The following is a 22,413-nucleotide window of genomic DNA, read 5'->3' as shown; positions in this document are numbered from 1 at the left end:
TTTTTCAAGTTCCCCATAATAATAACTGCTACAGTATTTTAAGAGATGTAGAAACACATCATTTTGATACATCTCGATCAGTTATAAACTCAGAAACGGAAACATTTTTTGTTTGTTTCAGTACATCATTAGGAAAGGAGAAATCACATGAAAAACACCTTAGGAAATAATATTGTATTTCCTATCTCCTAGTCTGAATAAGGAGCTAGAAAATAAGTAACTCGGAGGTTGCATTGGGCACTTCTCACCTTGCTGCTGCTGTGTTTCTTTTTGCTCACTGAGGGTGACCCTGGTTGCCCAGGGCTGGGAACAGAACTGGATCCTGCTGATGTAGGACCTGAATGAACGTGAGATCCTTTTTCAACGACGGACGACAGAACCAGTGGTGACTGCTGTAGCGAGACCTTCTGGAGCTCTGCAGCCAACTGCTTAGGATCAACCCCTGGGGATTTCGCTTTATCCACTACAACAAAATGAAATGGCTTCACACAGTCTCAGTTTCATAGGTACTTAATACCATGGAACTTATCTGAGTTCTAGATAACAAAGTCATCTAGAACTTATAAAAGTTTTATAGTTACTTATAAAACAAGCTAAATAAAAAAAATACATGCAATTGTACCTTTATGAATCTATTTTTAAAGAAGTCTGGAAGGCTCAGAGAAAAGTGAAAGAAGACTAAATTACAGAGGAAAATGGAGGTTCCTATTATATCTTCAGAAAAATGTTTTATATAGAGAATTCTATGCATGATAAAATATTGTTTTACTCACTGGAATTTAATTTGTATGACTGGCTGTTTTTCCTCCTTGAAATCTTATATATCTATTTCTCTAAGGGAGGAATGTCAAAGAACATATTTATATTTACAGATGTATGAAAATTTCTATAGGCCTTGGCCTGCTCTGTTCAGTGCAGTGACCCAGCCTCTTAGAAATGCTGACTACAACATAGGAAGTGCCCAATAAATATTTGTTGAACAAAGTTATAGTGATATTTTTAATCTTATAAGTGATTTAAATTTATAGACTGTATTTGTTATCTAAGAGATAAATCTACTTCATCATGTAGTTATGAAATTGTATGTTGAATTTTATTTATCATAAAAGGCAATCAAAAGGTTCAGGAGTAAGTGTTCCAAAACCAACTGCTAAAAAAGAACCAGTATCACCTAAAAATTATATAGGACCCCAAACAAATGGCTCCATGGATTACTTTCATACAATGAATTTAATTTTAAAGAATTAAAAATATAAACTCTCACAGTAAGAATTTCATATGAATTTCTTTAATGGGTCTAACATGTAAATATGTGTTTTCCTAGAACACTAAAAGTGTAGCTACAATGCTTTTGATTTTCTTTATGATTACATAAATATATAAACATCTGTCTATAAATTTATTTTTGCCTATATCTGTGTATATGTCTATATCTTCATCTACAGCTACATCTGCCTCTACAATTACTTCTCCATTTAAATCGACATCTTTACCCACAGTTGGAAGCAGACTGCTTTCACCTACCAGCTTTTGGTGGTTCATGAAGTTCTAGGTGCTGGGGATTTTCAGAATCTGATAGCATACTGAGGTCCCTAAAAATTAAAACAAACAAACAAAAAAATTAAGAAAGCAACTGAGGAAGTCTGAGACAAAAGGCCTTTTTTCCCAACTATGCTGAATATTTTTTTTCAGTAGGTAAATGAGAAGTGGTTAATGATATAAAGCAATTTCAAAGCATGCTCACCCTTCTAACCAAATCTATATTTGCAATGCTGTTAAAAGTCAGCTGATAAAAATGATTATTTAAGGTGAAATCTTTATGGATTAAATATAAGTTCATTTTGAAATACTGTACACATCCATGAAATCTAAATGGGTTTAGGCTTTCATTTAAATGATGCATGTTTCAATAAAAGCATGAAAGGGGACATAATCAGAAACAAAATTAGCTGGATTCTTTCTATGCTTTAGACTTTGATTCTGAACACAAGAAATCTATAAAACTTGTATTCACTTCATGTTCTAATTACAGGAAATCTTGCTGACTGGCAAAGGTTCCACCTTAACAATTTTAAATTAAAAGAGCCATGAATAGCCAAAAAATGGAAACAAAAAGATGGGGAAAAACTCACAGTCTTACACATATTTCTGCTTCCCCACTTTGCTGACTAATGATACTCTGCACTTCTTCATATGTTTTAGAAGTTAAAGGAATTCCATTCCATTCCAGTACTTGCATGCCTACAAAGACAAATTCAAGTATAAAATAAAAAAGGTGTGCTATGTCTCATCTGGGTCCACAAGGCACAGAAGACATTGCTTTGCATTTAAAAACCAACTCAGCACACCATTTCAGAGAACATCAGTTCAAAGTTCTCTGGAACATTAATATCAAAATCATATGAAGTTTGATTTCATCAACTTACCTGAACATATAAAATATGTCAAACAGAACATGCAAAATGTTGCTCTTGAAAATCTATTAAATAGTATCAAACACATGCATTTTGTTCACACTGCTTTAAAGAAAACATTCTTGACTGTATATTGCTTCAACCAATTTTGTGTGGGAAAAAAATAATTGCAACCACCAATATAATTTTTCCACTGGGCAATAGAGCAACTAGAAGAGTGTAAACTTCCATTCTATTGCGGAATAGGAGTGGTAGAAAAAAAGTCATTAGGATTTTGTTGCGAAGCTCCCTTTAAGAAATTGTTACAGCTTCAACTTTGCTCAGATAAAAAAGATTTCCAGGGTGTGTGTTTTTCTTCGCTGCATGCAAGACAGTCCTGAGTAGAAGAAGCAGAAATGTTATACAGAGGGCAGCGTCATGGGTGTGTGTGTGGCCTGTGCAATAGTATGCTCTGTGCTCAGTAGGGCCCCATGCTTGGTTTAATGCTTTGCTACTGCCATCTTGAAATTCTTACCACTGTTTGAACAAAGAGTCCTATATTTTTATTTTGCACTGGGTCCCATAAATTATGTTGCTGGACTGGTTACAGAGCATTTCATGTTTCCTCTCTTTCTAGAAAGATAATTTTCATACAAAAAAGTAGTAACACAATTAATATTTCAATATTTTACATTTAGTTTTTATGTCCATTTTATATGAGCTGTCAAATAATTTTGGGAACGTATTTGGCACAAATCACACGGTCCTAATATGTAGCTATGTGGGCTAGATATAAATTCAATGAAACCATCCAGAGTTATAGTGCCCAGATATTTGTGAATGCTACCAGCTTTACCTAAGAAAAAATACCTGTATGCCAGGACTAGGTTATAATTTAAATAAAAAGAAATACTTGTGGAACAATTAGGTTTTCAATGAGCTTCACAGATGCCAATGTGAAATTCCCTATTACTCACTATTGGCTTCCACGGGAAATTCTCGACATGGCATGACTGAGTCTTTAAAAGTTTTAATGATTTTGATATACATTGGAAAGCATATTACCAGTTGCAAACAAGTGAGGGAAGTTCTTTTACTATTGGGAAATGGCAAAAGAAGTCCATAAAAATGCCCACAATAACACAAACAAGAACGACTTTTCTATAACTTACTCCAAGAAAACTTTATCTTCAGATGGGCCTTAGGTTTATTTCAACAATCCCAGGCTGTTGTACACATAAAATAAGAAAATTACATAAAAGACAGTGATAATACCACTAAAGAAAAATTTAGAGCTGAAAGAGGAAAAGCACACTGAAAAACACACATTTTCTTAGTCACAAGAAAGAGTACATTTATGAACAGATGATTCTGAATTGAAACAAATTAATAGTGCTATAATTCAGAAATTGCATTGTCACTTTTCTGCAGGAGCAAATTCTATGAAAGGAAATAGCTGCATAATCTTCATGCTTCTTCTGTTGAATTTACCTGTTCATTTTTCACAGCTTAAAGGGGCAAATTTATGAAACATATTTATCCAGTGAAATGAATAATGCTTCTAGTTGTAAACAGGAAAACTATGTAGACACATTAATAAAACTGATGAAAAATACAGATAACTAGGATCTTAACCTAGATATATACCTGAGATCATGAACTACATGATTTGCTCTGTCCTAAGATATACCAGCTGAACTTCTTTTCCCCTTACTCAGTTTCCCACTAGCACTGAGGCAGTACTGCAGTTCAAAAGATTTTGTTCTTTTATCCTTTTATTTTTGGTTTCAATGGTGAGTATGTGATCTATAGGGAAGTGACTACCTGAACACAGTTCCCTTTCCTCTGCCTCTCCAACTTCCTACAAATCCTACAAGAACCACAGTAAAATAACCAAGTGAATATACAAACTACTTTTAAATTCATAAGATGGTTTTAGTCACTGTGAGAATTAAGTACTGTTAAGTATGTGTCTTCAAATATGGTATTTTTGAAAATACTTTAATTGTAAAATCCTATAAACTATTTTAAAATGCATGGAGAAATTGTTTGATCATACTACACAGAAACCAAAGTATTATTTTATCATTTCAATGATTTGAATGTAAGCATATTCAATCTTAAGGAAACTTTTTACTCTGATCTTGGTTTAGAAATAATTCCCAGAACACAGTGAACACATGAATGGTTTTATCTATTATTTAGCATTATGAGCAGACACATTTTCTTTATGTTTAAATTATAACAACATGTATGTTAACCAGTTGTTCAAGTTTGAGATTGCATAGATGATACTTCAATTACATCCCTAGAAAGTGCCTCTTCTAATGACTTTTAATAGGAAAACTAAGATAATCTGAGTTTTTTTGAATGTGCAACAGTAATGATAGAATTTGCTGCTCAAAGTCTTACACCTAATAGGTTATTAAAAACTGAAAAAAGACAATAACCAGGTAATTTTTGAATTCTAAAAACATCAATCACTATAAAACATTCTCAAATATGTATTTTTATAACTTCTGGGATTACTGAATTTCGTATGTTTCTCAAATTGGCAAAAGCTCTTCTTATCTTTACAGTTCAGAATTTCATATATGTTATTTCTCTGTCTACAATATTTACCATTACTGCAAAAACATCTTCTGTATTCAAATTATTGCATTAACAGTCAAAATCTTATATGTTAATGTATATCCAAACATACAGCACACAAAAGCTCATGACTTTTATTGATTTATTCCACAAATATTTATGTGGCAGGCACTACACAATTCATCACCTTTGTGATGATCACCACCTTTGTATCTACTATTTTATGCTGTTATAAAAATTAATAAAAATGATACTCTACTAGAAAAAGCAGAAGTATCTTGGCAATTAGTAAAATGAAGATTCATAGAGAAGGAAATTCAAAAGTGGTTTAAATATATGAAGAAAAGCCCAGACTCATTAGAGATTAGAAAGTACAAATCAAAGCAATAATGATGTATTACTTAACGCTCATCATATTGAGGAAAGTTTGAAAGCCAGAAAATACAGTGTGTTGACCAGGATATTGGATTAGGGGACCCTGACTTCAAGAGAGATTATAATTGCTAGCTAACAATACTGTATCGTACACTTAAAAACCTGTGAAGAGGGTAGATCTCAACGTTAAAAGTACTAAACAGAATTTTAAAAAGAAAAAAAGAAGAATGTAGGATGAATGAAAGGAAGGGGAGATAGAGAGTTCTGGGGAGAAGATCTCCCCCAACAATGGTGGCTGGAGGTTGCAAGGGCAGTAGAGAGCAGCACCCTACTTGCTTATATTATCCAGGGAAGATGGCATTACCTCAAAGAAAAATTTCTGTGCGGTGCCATTAGAAAAGTCGACCTTAGATTTGGTGGCTCAACCTAGGCAGAATTACTTTCGTGAAAATTTGGTCACAGTTTAAAGGAGCCACCCACTGTCAAGGAAGCGTGCAGGCTTGGACACTGCTCTCAATGCGGTGTGGGTCAAGGGTCAGAGGCCCAACCCCCAGTGTTCTAGAATGTGTAAGAGACTCACTGGGAATTTCCCCAGTGCTCGTGGGGCAGGCAACATCAAAAAATTGAAGCGTTTCAACTTCTCACCAGTAGATGAAGGGAAGATTGGAACTGATTACATTTGATTTACAGAAAAAGTCGTATGTTTCTTACACTCCAGTATAGGTGTTGCAAATTCATGCTTTTTAAACAGAGTTAAGGTAAATAGGGGAATATATCCATGATTTGTGGGTCCAATTTGAAGAAGATTCTCGTGATAGGATTCTGTTTCTAATCACTCTGACCACTAAAATAATCTATTATTCCAGTTCAATATTTCCTGGAAGGATTGGTACAGATACCAAAGTCACTCTATGGCTACAGTTTATGGTGTTTAGAATTAGATATGTTACTTGAAACAGGCTACAATAGAATGTGGCTGAATAAGGCAGGAAAGGGGTTATGGGTAGATTAGTAAAATTTTATTGATCCCCCTGAAAATAATATAACACGTGGAGATATCCAATGATAGGTTTGTGATGCTATCATCTCATTTAAAGCAGGGTGCAGTTCATAAATTTATAAACTTTCCTCAGTTTAATTTCCCAATTTATTTTGTTAAAATACTCAGAATGGATGTTTTCTATTGACTTTCTAATTAAATGGCATGAACAGATTAATATCATCAAATCTAAAGGATATCATGACCAGCTAACAGTAACAGATTAATCCAAAATGCACTCATGATTATATAGAGATACAGAGTTGGGTTAAATGGACATAGGAAGCTAAGGCAAATGATAACAATTGTGCATGAGAAATGCTTGTCTTAACTGGTGCCTCCTCTGCTTTAAGTATCCCTAGCGAACCAGCAGGAATTTTAACTTTAATTATGTTCTTAACCTTTTTTGATACTCATGTGTTCTGTACTATTCCCTTTATAAAGTTATTTAAATGTATCCCACTACTCAGACGATGGATTTTAACATAAAATATCATCAATTTATACCAGGGAAAGTGTTTCTTAATAAATACAGGAGATGTTTGAACCAGTGGCAAAATCATCATCATCATCATCTCCACTGAGCATATATACAGAAGATACAAATTCCATTTCCTAACATTATTTGACAGATAAAATGCGCAGAGCTTTGCTTTGACTTCTGAGTTGTAACTTTAAATCACGTGCAAAATCGGACAAAAAGGAAACTATGTTTTGAAAAGTAAAGTTATAAAAAGAAATCTTCCAATCAAAATTTAAGAGCAAAAAAATTAAGAGCCAAAAATTCCAATATACTATTCTAGAGTATAAGAAAATACATTTTTTTTTTTACAAAGAAGGAAGTTTTTTTTTAATCATAACCTAAGTACTCATCACTACAAATATTACAACATGGTCAATTTCTGTGCATAAAAATGTTGTTTTTATATTTTGCTTATTTTGAGCCGAAGACACTATATAATTATTATGAATGGTATAATCAAAACTAAGAGTGAACTTTAAATACATAAATTCTTTCATCATTTGAATAGTTAAAGGATAGAAATAAAACAGAGAAGTCATTGCAAACAATAAAAAATCAATAACCATTTTATCACCCTAAGAGAAACTTTACAAAAATAAAATGAATTATGTGTTAAGTTACTTCATAAGAAGTGCCAGTATTCTATTAACATCATGAAGAAGAACTAGCAAATAATTCACTTTGGCTGGATGGATGTTCAACACATAACAAATGTTATTTGATGGAAAAATTCTATTCAAAAAGTTCTGACTTACAGTAAACAGAATGTAATTTCAATATATATATATAGATATAATATAGTATATACAACATATTACAATTATTGATTTTTCCATTAATAAACCAGAGTTGTTTAAGAAGACACCTTAACAGCAATATCTGCCAAATAATAGAGAAAAAACTCAGCTATTTTCCCTCCAGCTCTTTAAAATTCACGTAGAGAAATTATTTCCTCTAATTCAGAAGCAAACATGATTAACAACCACAAAAAATAATGGTAACATATTTTAGATGAATTACACAAAACTTTCAGATGTATACCATCTAATTATAAGATGTCTTTTTGATTAAAATGAATAAAATTAGATCTATTTCACTTATGTTGATCGTACCAACATGGGACTTTGTGTTTTTTTTTTTTACAAAGTTATTTTGACCACTTTTTCTCATTTTATCTTTACAGCACTTCAGTAAAATAGGTAGGGTAAATGTAACTATTACTATGTTTACAGATCTGAAATCTGTTTTAGAAATTATACTGAGTGGTAGTTCAAAAAGCCAGGACTCCTGATTCCTCATCTACGTTCAAGAATATTATTAGCATTCTGAGGGCTTAATTTCTGTTTAGGTTGTATGACTTCTATTAAAGAATGTATATTTATTGTATTAATTAAAATAAGACTTAAGACTTGAATGTTAAATGCTCTGTAGGTTTGTTGTATTATGTAGAGATTTAAGTTTTTAAAAAAAACGGTGGAGTACCTTTTGGCCTACTAAATTTGAATACTGTGTACGGGAACAAATGAATGAACATATTGAGGTCATTTTCACTGAGCTGAAATTGAATATACATGTTGTATTAGTATTTATAGATATATGATATAATATCATTTATCTCCACATCCCCTGTTCCCACCTTGGTCTGAACAGCCACATTTCATGCCTGGATTATTTCTATAGCATCCTAACTGCTCTCCTTCCTATTCTTTACTCCATCAAACTATTCTCCTTATAGCAGTCAGAGTGATTTTATTTAAACGTCATTCAGCTTGTGTCAGCCCAGTGCCTTCTCATTTGACATTAATAGAAGCTGAAGTCCTTACACTGACCTACAAGATGCTACCTCTGTTACTTCTGTTACTCTGTTACATCGGTTACTTCCTCTGCCGGAAATTCCTGCTTTCTTCTCTCTCACTCACATCCTCACTCACTGCCAGCCACGCTGGCCTCGCTGCGGTCTTATTATTCCTGGCACACACCAGGCAGGCTCTTGCTCTGGGCCTGTGCCCTTTTCATTCCTCTGCCTATAATACCAATAACTCCAAGTTCACTCCTTCCTCTCTTTGGGGGCTTTCCTCAGTTTTCGCCTTCTTGGCGAGGCCTTCCCTGACATCCCATCTAAAATTTCAACCCTACCCTCCTATATGGCATATCCACCCTCCTTGTTATCTTTTTCTCCTTAGCACTTATTACCATTTATTATGTGATACTTATAGTAGGTTTTACTTTCTGTCTCACCTACTGAAATGTATGGTCCATGTTTTCTTCATTCATATCCCACAGGACCAAGAGATGTTGCTCTATAGAGCATGTATTTACATACACACACACACACACACACACACACACACACACGCACACACACACGCTGGAACTCAGAAAACTCAAGCACCATATATGACAGTGATGGGGATCTAGTAAAAACTAGAGAGTAGCGGCTTCCCTGGTGGCGCAGTGGTTGAGAATCTGCCTGCTAATGCAGGGGACACGGGCTCGAGCCCTGGTCTGGGAAGATCCCACATGCCGCGGAGCAGCTGGGCCCGTGAGCCACAACTACTGAGCCTGCGCGTCTGGAGCCTGTGCTCCGCAACGGGAGAGGCCGCGATAGTGAGAGGCCCGCGCACCGTGAGGAAGAGTGGCCCCCACTTGCCGCAACTAGAGAAAGCCCTTGCACAGAAACGAAGACCCAACACAGCCATAAATAAATTTTTTAAAAAAACAAAAAAAAAACAACTAGAGAGTAAAAGAAAACAAAAGTAGCCTAAGAGGAAAAAAAAGCAATTTTATTTTCTTCCACCACTCTCAGTGTAACTTAGTATATATATGAAAAACCGTTAGTCTGATATGAAAATCTGCATTCCCACAGAATATTCTTTCTGCTCCAGCCACGTCACTATATCTGGAACATGGCTGTACTCCATCACTATAAATAAGTAAAATATGAACTATGTAAAAAATTAACCAATGAAAGAGATAAAAGCCTAAAAAGATCTGTTTCAGTTCCTGGAGAGTTCTTTGCCCTCAGGAGCTTACAATCTGTTCTTAGACATTACCTGAAAGTTACCTGGAATTCTCTGGGAGGGGAGGAGGCGTATCTGTAACCCACACTTAGTTATGGTACTGGTTCTGACAGAAGCCTGCAGAATCAACCAATGTATTCTGCATTTCTATATTTCTCTTACTGAAACTAGAAGAATATATACATTGCCAAAAAAGTTATTAAACAATGGGTTTTCTTTCCGTAAATACATCTTTCTCCTAGTTCTTCAGGTTTATTTTATATTTTTGCTCATTCAGACCCTGACCAAACTTTTCCTCCACAGTGAATATCCTCTATCCACTGCCCTTCTAGGCTGTAACCATCTTGAAAGCAAGGTGGAATTTTAGAATGATAGAATTCTAGGATATACCTGTAGAGTAGTTACTGAATAAACGTTTTGACCCATTTACATTCTTTATTATTTCCCATATTCCTGATATTCTCACCTCTACTCCTTCCTAACAACCTTCTTTCTGAACTCCCTTTTTATCACCTCCATCTACCTTGTCAGTATATTACTGCTGCATACCAATAGGTTCTTACAGTTCTGCAGTAAGCACCTCAGTGTTCTCCCCCAATAAGAAACAACATCTCATGCAGGGATGAATTCAAGTATTGTAAGGCCTGAAGCTCATGCAATTTTAAGAAAAAAGAGAAAATTATGAATACAAAATTGATACAAGTGAACATTTGTTAAAAGGACAAAATAAATCACAACAAATTACAAAAGTTAAGAAGCTGACAAATTCCACAAACATCACATATGTTTTTTAACTTCCTGGAGCCTTGTAAGGGGCCTGTACAGGTGAGGAAGGAGCCCCGAGACTTAAGGGTCATGATTTATCCATTCTGATTTCATTCCTTCTTTCATCCTCTGTAATTAGTCTCACATTCTTAATTCTAGGGCTCACATTTCCATTTTACATAACATACACAACTTATCATAGTACACATACTACTGTCTTGCTTCCTCTTTCCACACCTTAGACTGTACGATTCTTCTCAAGGTTCAATCTCTCCCCCGCATCTCTTCAACAGATAAAAGTGTCTCAAAAGTATGCATTACAGAAGGGTCTTGTGGAGGGCCCCTTACACTTAATGCTGAACACCCAGTGAGTTTCTGTGATGTGTCAACGGCCATAAAAAGGAGTTGATGAGAAAGATCAGTCCACACACTGGGTGCCAGACACCTGACATCTGACACCTACGCCACGATTCTATTCACTAACAAGATATGCTTTCCGTGACTTACAGACCATGAGAGTTACATAAGCAGATATTCATTGTATGTATTCATTGTATGTATACATTGTATGTATGTCCATAGACTTTAATCAGACATGAAATTAACAAATTGAATTGCTAAGAAGAAAAACTTAGAAGGCTTTTTATAAGACTAGCCAAAAGTATGGTTTTACGGTTAGGAGGTTATATATTTACATGGGACATGACTTAATCACTTCAGGTTTTAAATTTTTAAAAAATTTATTCAGGCCTAATAAATACCTAAAACGATATTCCATTATAGCAGAATACCTCTAGCAGATCAATGCTCCCTTACAGGAAGCCTGAACTTTGTGAGATTAACTGTCATCTATGAAAATAATTTCGTCTATCCTTAACAAAATAGTTTCTTTAGTTAGTCTAGTTCTTTATAGTTAACTAAGCATGAGAAATACGTCAGCTCCTTTCATACTCACAGTCAACCCCATGAGATAGGTCTTGAAACCTCCTAATTGAAACATCAACCCATCCAGATGAGATAAAAGGAGACTCAGAGAACATAAACAACTTGCCTAACATCATGAGGATGACATTAATTCAGTCTTCTGACTTCAAATCTGTGCTTTTTCCATTAGGAATATTCCAAATCTCTGCAGTTCAGAGCTCAGACCTGACCATGGTCAATTATCTATGCATGTTCAGATAGAGGGGACGGAGTTCAAGCTTAAGTAGCACATACTATTCTTATCATCAACGATCTCCAAAGTAAGTACCATCTTTTCACTACGTCTGTGAAATATTATATCAAACACTATATTAAATGTTTCTGACACATTATTTGTAAACCTGATAACAATTTTGCAGCCACTATTATTATCCCGATTTCCCAACTGAGAACACCAAAGTACTAAAAGTTAAACAACTTATTCAGGCAAAAAGTACCAGAGCTCAATCTAAATCCTGACGTGTCTGACTCTAAAAACATTCTCTTTATATAATGAAGACCTTGAAGCATTGGCTGTTTGAAGATTTGTTATAGCTACTATTAAAGACAGTTCAGCATCCTTGCTTCCAAAATAACAACTCCAAGTTCATATACACCAAAATGTAGCCTGTTATGGCATACTGATTAGACAAATCCAGAAATTTAAAAACAGAAACAACTGTTAATCATTAATCAGTATCACTTGAACATACATATACATTTCAAGGTATACCACTCTTATTGATAAAAGCAATCAAATTAGGATATGGAGTATTATACATACTAAAAAATGTGTTAAAAAAAGGGCAATTATTTCATTTTCTTGATGTCCCTATCGGAAATACTGACTCAAATATAATTTCCTCTGATTAATTTCAAAATAAATGGATAAAGAAGAGAAACATCTTTCTTTGTCCTGGCAATACAGCTAATCATTAATATGTAAGTATGATATCACTGCATCTTACAAATAGTATATTACAATCTACCAGTCCAGGTACCCACAATTTATATTCTTTCTTCCCAGAAGATAGTTTCCTAAATATTTTTTAGAAAAATCCTTGTATCAACAAGAAATATGATCTTGTGCCATGTGTACCTGACACACTATCTTGCAGGAATTCTGAGAAATCTCATGCTAATGACCAATCCGTACCTCGTAATCCCCCTGGAACAAGAATAAGGAAGCTCGCTCATCTGTGTGGTGTGTTTCCTGGCCTCCAACTCTGATCACTGCCATGCCATCTGTAACATATGCCAAAAAAGCATAAGCAGAAATAGAGACTTTCTTGCCTCGGAACATTATCCTTTAAGTCACACAGGAGTGTGTCCTCTACTGGAATTAGCTCTTCTACCATAGACTTCTTCAGGACAGGGAATTCCAGAGGCGAACTTCTAAAATCAAAACCACCATGCCAAAAACACCTAACCTCACCTCCACTCCAATCACTGATTCTCAAACATAAATCCAACAACATTTTCTTGCAAGAAACCCTGTCAGTTCATCTTTAAGAGGAGCTAACTAGCCAAATCAATATCCCCTACATTGAGACAACTAGAAACTGAGAATTTGGAAATATCCGTGAACTAGAATTTATGCCACAGGTACATTTCCTCACAGAATAGCATATAGACAAACTAAGATAAACGAATTTCTTTACAGGCCTACCTACTGGCCTGGGAGAAGGTAATTTTCCACATAGCTCTCGCTAAATCCATAAGCAAACATTGTATATCATTGGTTTTAACTTTTTGCTCTCCTAGTCTATGTTCCTACTGATTCATTAAGAAGCTTCTTGAAGCTACATACAGAGCTTAACACTATATTTCTATCTTAGCTCCAAAGAGCGTTCTCCAAACAAATATGATTTTATTATCAATAATAAAGATATAATTTATCTTCAAAATACTTCAACTAAATTGATTTTCAGCTGGAAAACCTAACAATATAAACAAATACCTGTTTTTGGTTCAATGGCTAAAATGTGTTTAGTTCTTATGGATTCACTGTTCTCTTATGAAAACTGTTGAAATATGAAAGGTATCATGCAGGTAATATATTTCACAATTATGATGTTACGATACACAATACTAGGGGAAAAATCATTTGGAGAATAAGTTCAGAAGTCCAGCGATTAAATAAACCTTAGAACCAATGGTATGCACATAAAGGACTAGGTTTGGCCCATTATACTTCCTAAACAAACTTTTATTTTATTTATATTTTCTACTCTTCCTTTTCTGGAGATATAAAATTGTTGTAAGTTCATATAAAATGATACAACTTGTTAATAAGTTTAACAATTGCTATGTGTTAATTTTTTTTTAATGTCCTAATGTACTTTATTGTATTGATTCAAAATACAATGATTACGTCTCTAAGAAGAACAAAGGTCCAGCATTGTGAACCCATGGAAGACTCAAATGGATAAGACTCAATATCAAAATTTTTTTTTTCTAAATTAATCTATACCTTCAATATAATCACTACCAAATTTCAACAGAGATTTTCCTGAAAACTGACAAGCTGGTTCTAGAATGTATATGCAAGACCAAAGGTCAAGAACTGTCCCAAGAGGATTTTGAAGAACAGCAGTATGGTAGATTACCTACCATATGTCAGGACTTAAAGTCATCATAATTACAACAGTGTGACACTGATGTAGGGATAGACAAATAGACAAGTAAGCTAGAACAAACATCTCATAAAAGACCCACACATGTACAAAAGAATCAATATATGACAGATGGGGCACTGTAGATCAGTGGGAGCAATGATACACTCTTCAATAAATGGTGCACAGGCAACTGATTATCCATACTGATGGGGGAGAAAACTAAAATTTCTAGTCAGAGCACGATAGACTAAAAATAACTTAATTCTATGTCTATAAGGACATTATAAAAGAGTACGATTTCACAATTTTTAGAAGGAAATATAGGCTAATATTTGAAGACTTCAGGGTAAGGAGAATTTCCTAAATAATATAGAACATTTATAAAACTTAATAGAAACAAAATAAGCCAACTATGTTAAAATTTCAACTTAAAAAAAAAAAAAAGACAGACACTAAAAAAACAAGCCACATACTGGGAGAAGGTATTTACAGCCTACATACTTGACAAACGATTATAACCAGAATACATGAAGATTCTCTAAAATTCAATTTAAAATACACAAACAATCCAAATAAAGAATAAGCAAAAGAACAGGCAAATCACAGATGAGGAAAACCCAAGTGCTAACAAGATTAGTAACATATTATCATACTCAACATTACTGAAGGTAAGGTGAACGAAGAAAACAATGGCCTATCATTTCACATTATATTTGAAAAAGAAAATGTTGAGAAAGAGGAACAAGGATATAAAGGAATCAGAACACTAATTTACTACGGATGAATGTAAAAATAGTGTAACACTTTGGAGAGCAACTTGGAAAAATCAACTACTGTTGAAGAAACCACACAACATTCTCCCATATTATTTAATAAGATAGTCACTATAACCCAGAAATTGAACTTTTTCTAAATTTTTTTGAACTTTTATTGTAGAAGAAACTTCTGTACATGTGCAAAAGGAGACTACTTCAAAAAATTAATTACAGCATTGTTGGAAATAGTAAAAAAAAAACTCATATATAACCGAAATAACCAGAGAATGTTTAAATTAAACTGTAGTAGAGACATACAGTAATAGAATTCTGCCCTGAAGTGAAAATAAATAACTAGAGCTACATTTGTGTACATGTAGCTACGTATACCACTTTAGATAAAACTCATAAACTCTGGAACTAAAAACAGTGGCAAAAATACACGTAAACTATCATTTATATACAATTTCATAAACAAGCAAAATGAATCCTTATAAAGTTTATGAATACATACATAAAACTATAAAGAAAAGCAAGTGAAGGGTAATCTCAAATTAAGTCTGGTGGTTTATTTTGGGCGAGTAAGAGAGGTTTGGGAGAGGAGAGGTGACTACAGGAGGCTTTAATTGGATTATAGGTACTTATATCTCCTAAAAATATGAAACAAATAGGCAAAATGTTGAGACTTAAAACAATATGGTGAATACATGGTTGTTTGCCATATTATTCTCTACAGCTTTTTTGTACACTCAAACACTTGTAATGAAAATTACAGGTCAGTGCCCAATTAAGTGTTAAACTGCATACATCAAACCATGAATGCTGAGACGCTCCCCCTGCCCCACTCCCATCCGGGAAGGCAGAACAGAAGATGTGTGATGTTGAGCTGTGCATCCCAATAGATGAGAAATCTTATAAGGCAAATCTTTTAAGGCAGTTTTCCTGATTGTGGAGGAGGCCCAGACTAAGGAAAATCACATCCACTTTCAACGAATTAGCAAACATCAAACCCTGCCTTCCTGTGTTTACTGTGTAACGGAGAAATGCAACCAGTGAGTTGCTTCAGTAAAATTTTCCAAGATTGAGAGCAAAACCCACTCACCATTTAAGTGCAAATGAATCAGAAAGAGACGTGTCAGGCAGCAAACATTTCCATGTAGGACTTGCTATTTTGAGTTTAGATTTTAATCTCTAATTTGAAACTCATCTGTTTTGTGCCCTTCACCCTCTCTCCACTAGACAGCCAACACAAAGAGGAGATTCTGGACTGGTGATGAACCCAGTAGACAACTGTAGATTCTGGGTTCTATTGGCAAAAACAGGATCTAAATATTGACAGTCAAGATAGCATCGTGAGTCTAGTAGAAATACTACCAAGAGTTGTATTAAAGATTTATGTTTTAAGAGAAAATAAAGTAAATCTGGAAATCATAAATAACAAATTATAGGTGTGAGTTATGTAACAACTGGACTCTAATCAGAGGATCTATAGTCATAGAGAGGCCTGGCTTAGCACTTGGCAAAACTTTGGGAGAATTAATAAATAATACAATTAATAAAAGTAAAATCTTAAGTCACATGCACATAGCTTTTAATGATTTCCTACTTTACCCAATGAAACAAACTGCAAAACTATTAGTTCCAAAAAAGATGATGACTTTAATGGCAGTCTCTGAGTTTATAAAATCCCAGATGTAATTTTAGGTTCATTTCAGTTTTCTTTCTTGAATGAGTTTGAATTATATCTATTATTAATTTAGGTGCATGAACTTGAAAATGGCCACATAAGCTACCAAATGCAAAGAGCATCACTTCATCACAAAGCGCTTCACTGAAATTGTACATACAAATTATCCTGATTTGTAGCATTTGCTGATTTTCATGGTGCAAGGACAAAGAAGGGTACGAAATTTTATCTTTAAATTATTCGAGTATCTTTGTCAACTATATCAGGCACAGTTACTGTTGCAAATTTTATTTTAAAATAAAAATAGCATATTCATTTCTTTCTGAAGTATGCTATCAGAAAGCAATCATATCACTCCCATCCTTACAAACAGCCCTCAATTCCTGTATCTTAACTAGACTGCAATACCAACAGAGTAGCATTTAGGCATGATAAGATTAAAGTCATAGAAAATTCAGAGAGACCCAGTGTTTGCTCATAATGGTTATTTCTTGATTCATATAGTCGTTTCCTTCATTTAGCTATCTGGCTAAACCTCCAATTTTCCCTGTTGTATGAATACGATTAGAATATTTTTAATAATATGCTTTCAGTTATATATGTGGTGATGTCCTGGTAAACTGGCATTCTGAAAATCAACAGGCAAATAAATGAACAAAAAAGGCCTGATTTATAGCATTTGCCTATTTCCATGTTGTAAATACTCTCACCATGGCCAATTCAAGCTAACAACGTGACGGTCCTGAGTGTGAAGTTGGGAAGAGATATTCAAAACATCTCTTAGTGAGTTGGGCAAGCTGCTTCCAGCAGAACACTGTGATGAATAAATATTGCCTCAAATTTGTGTTTATTCGAATTGTCTATCAAAATATCTAGGGATATTTTTCGGTAGGTTCCAATATATTTAATTTAAGACAATGACAGGGAATAATCTTAACATAATTGAGTTTTAAACAATAACAGGCAACATTTTATTAAACGATGAAATGACAGAAAAATGCTTTCTAAATAACATTTAATTTAGGATAAAAATAAAAGGATAGACTGAGGCTGCTTTATGATAAAAATATTCGTGGTAAGCAATCTCACTGAAAACTTGTAAACTATATCTATGTTAGGTTTTGGAAAATGCAAATGACCACATCATCTAATTAATGAGTGAAAATTATCATTGTGTATCTTGAGAATCAAGCTGTAACCTTTTACTGAAAGAAACATCATTTTATGGCCCATAAGACACATCTGTAAAGTTTATTACTTTAAAATGCTTTATGATGTAATGAGGTGAATAGAATAGTACCTAGCACGGGAGTTGGCAATCTTTTTTCTCGAAAGGGTCAGAGAGAATATATATATTTTAGGCTTTGTAGACCACACAGTCTCTGTTGTGAATGCAGTTCTGCTATTGTAGTGGGAAAACACCCATGTTCAATATGTAAATTAATAATCCTGGCTGTGTTCTAATGAAACAATGTTTACAGAAACAGGCAGCAGATGGATTTGCCTTGTGGGTCATCCATAGTTTGCTGACCTGACTTTAGCATGTACTGAGTCATGTGAGATGTTTTTATGGTTCTGATTTCAATATAATTTTTCCTGGTGTTTATGAAACACTAATCCTTTTAATCAAAGTGTTTTTTAAAATATAATATTGCCCCAGTCAGTAAAAAATCTTGACTAATTACTGTTTCTTAAACAAGATATTCCCATAGCAATCCAACTGCCAAAAGGACAATGCAACTGAAAATAAAATGAATATAGCTGTGGACATATCTTCCTTTATATTACTATACCAAAATATCATAATCAACCATAAGGAGAGTTTTTCCTAGACAGTAAAAGAAGAGAAAACTTTCATATCAAATTAAGATATATTTAATATGAGCACATTCATTTTAATTTACTCTGAAATCCTTATTCTTACCTTCTACAAGTTTCCCTGTCTGTTCTGCACTTCCCCCAGGAAGAATGTTGGCGATATAAGCTCCAATTTCTCCGCTATGTCCAGGGATTTCTTTACCACCCACAATTCTAATTCCTAATCCATTACCTGTATTGAAAAATTAGCAAATTATTAGCAATAAGTTAAGAAGGAATAACAGTTATCACAAGTTATAAGGTGCACAAAAAATGGGTTCTGGTATCTAGAAGTTAACTACAATATGAATATTGGAACTGCATACCAATATCAAAAGAACAATATTCTGATTTCAATAATAGTTGATAGGAAAGAGAACTTTCTGAGATCTTGGTAGGATCTATAATGATTAATCTGATATTAACAAATAATTTTTATTTTAGGCATATTCAGTAATATAATAAGGCTCTATTTTGATCAGATATTTTGTAAAAATTTTGTATGAGGATATTCCCAGTGTAAGAAATTCCACAGCATACAATTCATTTATGAAATCAAGAAGCATTTAACTTACAAAAAGATAGTAACAGCTATCATAAATTGAGAAGACACAATCTAAACATATATATGACTGCAATTGATGAAGTGAAAACACGATCATAACTTATGAATTATTATTCACATTTCAGCCTTAACTCATAAACTAATACTGTTTGTGCATTTATATGGCACTTAGTACAGGGACAATAAAAGCATTCTTGATTGATGAGCAACTGAGTAAACTGTTCCTTATTCCACAGAACAGATTTTTCTGTAATTAGCCACATGGAAGAAAGATGGAGAATGATTACTGTGAGAAATCTAATTGAGACAGAAATAAACTGTTGATATTTTATCTTTTTAAAAAAATAATCTAAAAATTAGCTAGTGTATACAGCACCAGATATATTTTTGTTGCAAATGTCAAGATTTTAAAATGAAAGCACTAAAAGAAAGCAGAATTCTCCATTACTGAAGACACAATTATCTCTTTAAAATAAACTTCATTCCATTCAGTGATTGAAGTACCACTTTCAACTCTTTCAAAATCTCCAAAATTAAAAGCCAGCTCTCTTCCAAATCCTGTTCCCTTCCTACTTAACTCTTCAAAAACCATCCTTGTAGTCAGCAACAACACAGTCCAAACATTCAAAAAGTAGTAGCTGAATTATGGAACCCTTCTTCATTTATCTAGTAGGGATATATTTTGGTAGAATACTGTTTCTTATTTCTAGGTGATGTGATACTTCCAAATGAATTTCGTCTTTCCTTTTCTTCCTCCCCCCCTCCTTCCCTTCCATCTTTCCATCCTTGTTTTTCCCCCCTTTTCTCCCTCTCTTTCCCTAGTACCCCCACCCCCATCCTTACCCCCCAGGCCTACTTTTACAACAGAGCAAGTGTTCTGAAAAATGATTTAGCCTCAAAACAAAAACAAAAACGAAACAAATTTACTGTGTTCTACAAGCGGTTGTCAAGGGTCAGAGTTAAGTAAGATACTAGCTCTCTCTGGCCCCACCTGTGGAGCTTTTCTGTCACAAGTTTCTTGGTTCAGTGTAACTGTTCTTTGTAGAGATTAATTGATGATACAAGCTGAACATAACTGGATGAATGAAGACTATCATCTACTATATGATTTTTAGTCTCAACTAAGCCTGGATAGAGACAGTTGATTTCTTACACATTAGCCTTTAAAGTTTCACCAGGACTGATTCTACAGTAAGACATTAGATAGATACTAATAAAGGGTAGAAGATGAAGAAAAGTTATTAACCACTCTACATTCAATTAGGTTAGCCTATGTTTTTTTTTAGTGTACTAAGACATTTTAGAAATTACAAAATGAGGACTCAAAAATAGCTGGTCATATTTAAAGGGTCATTCCATGGAATTTATCTGAAAAAACAAAACTAGATTCTTAATCTAAGGTTTGGTTTCACTTTCCATGGTTGAATCACTCACAAGTTGTAGTTCATCACTTATTAAAGATTTCATAAAACCCACACAGATACTGAATTTCTCAGTAGTCAGTATAACTACATCAATTTTAAGACATGGTCAGTCTGAGATCCCAAAAAATGATTCATGAGCTCTCCTTAGTGTAAAGCCATAGTTTCAAGACCTTGCCTTATATCAAAATCTATCATAATTTACGCTAGACTATAGTGGAGTATATAGAGTGCTTGTGGCATGGGTCCTAGTTCTTTCTTTTTTTAATTTTTAAATTTTACTTATTTATTTGGTTTTGCCAGGTCTTAGTTGCAGCAGGCGGGCGTCTTAGTTGCGGCTCGCCAGCTCCTTAGTTGTGGCACGCGAACTCTTAGTTGCGGCATTCATGTGGGTGGGATCTAGTTCTCTGAGCAGGGCTCGAACCCTGGTCCCCTGCACTGGGAGTGCGGAGTCTTAACCACTGCGCCACCAGGGAAGTCCCACTTATTTCTTTTTAAGCTTAAAAATTAGAATATAAATGTAGCTCATAAAAATAATTTCAGCCCTATATAATATATGGTGCAGCCATATGCTTGGAATCTACAAAGAGAATTGTTATACCTTGTAAAGGTATAGCTAAAAAGTAGAACTTCAAAATCTATTAATTAACATGTGACTATTTTTAAAAATTTGATTATAGTTTCATTCTGTAGATGACATTGTCTTGAGGATTAAGTAGTTGGGTCCTTCGTGTCATTTGATTTTTAGTGACCGAGTACACTCTAAAACCCTGTGGTAAAGGATCTGTGACAGGAAATCACAATCATATCTATCTTAATAAAGTAGCATGACACAATAATTATTTAATTTTGTAAAATACAGTTTTATGCTAGTGAATTGAAAACTTTCTAAATATACTTGATAAGCTTCAGTGTCTTTGGTAAAATGGGAGTAATATATAGCCATGAAAATACTATGAGAAATGAGATTTGATATACAGTTCACCACTGAACAACATAGGGATTAGGGGTGCTGACCCTCTGTGCAGACGAAAATCTTCATAAAACTTATAGCAGCCTTCCGTAGACAAGGTTCGTCTGTATACTCCGTTCCATATCCCTGGATTCAACCAACCATGGATTGGGTAGTACTCCAGTATTTACTATTGAAAAAATCTGCATATAAGTGGACCCATGCAGTTCAAACTCTTGTTGTTCAAGGGTCAACTGTATATAGAAACTACTCAGGCATATAGTAAATTTTCAAAAATTACTTTTCCTCTTGTTGATGTTGCTATGGTGGCTCCCACTGTTTTTCACGTATACAATAAAGTAGCATAGAAATATTAAAAATCTGTGAAAGAAAAAGCAAGGTAGAAAATAACAACCCAGGAAAGATAACATTTTTTCTTTATTTTACAATAGTTGCTTGTATCCTAATTTGGATGTCATAAGTACGAATTTAATTTACACAATATCTAAGAATTTAAATCTGGGCATTTTGATTTAACGTTTCTATAGTTGTGCTTTGATATTTTATGTATTGAATGCAGATAAAATGAGCAAAGACACTTCTATAAAGATAAAACACCTCAGCTCAAATCTAAAAAGCAGAATGCCAATAAAAGAGTTGATAAACTCAAGAAGCAACATTTTTAACTGAAATGCTTAAATCTAAATGGTCCTTGATAACTGGTATTTATATTATCATTGTTTTCAACTTTTACAAATTTTTATCCACATAAACTTATTTTCTTCTCTGCTTCTATTCCATCTAGAAACATTGCTAAAATGCTTTCTCAGTTAGATGCCATGAAAATGCACTGGTCTTGCTCTTGAGTTCACAGTATGGTAGAGTAGA

General features: G+C 34.0%; 1 protein-coding gene across 1 annotated transcript in view; it reads right to left on the bottom strand.

The window, feature by feature from the left end:
- PCLO (piccolo presynaptic cytomatrix protein) overlaps positions 1 to 22,413 on the bottom strand; it is a 379,054-nt gene that overhangs the window by 95,942 nt on the left and 260,699 nt on the right. Inside the window, exons 10-13 of the mRNA XM_059934038.1 lie at positions 18,655 to 18,780; positions 2,133 to 2,241; positions 1,525 to 1,592; positions 249 to 463 (exon numbers count right to left, since the gene is read on the bottom strand). Of these exons, the coding sequence (XP_059790021.1) occupies positions 249 to 463; positions 1,525 to 1,592; positions 2,133 to 2,241; positions 18,655 to 18,780 (518 nt within the window). The remainder of the gene's footprint in view (positions 1 to 248; positions 464 to 1,524; positions 1,593 to 2,132; positions 2,242 to 18,654; positions 18,781 to 22,413) is intronic.

This window comes from Balaenoptera ricei, chromosome 9 (assembly GCF_028023285.1).
Source record: "Balaenoptera ricei isolate mBalRic1 chromosome 9, mBalRic1.hap2, whole genome shotgun sequence".
Taxonomy (NCBI): domain Eukaryota; kingdom Metazoa; phylum Chordata; class Mammalia; order Artiodactyla; family Balaenopteridae; genus Balaenoptera; species Balaenoptera ricei.
This window is presented reverse-complemented; position numbering and strand designations above follow the sequence as displayed.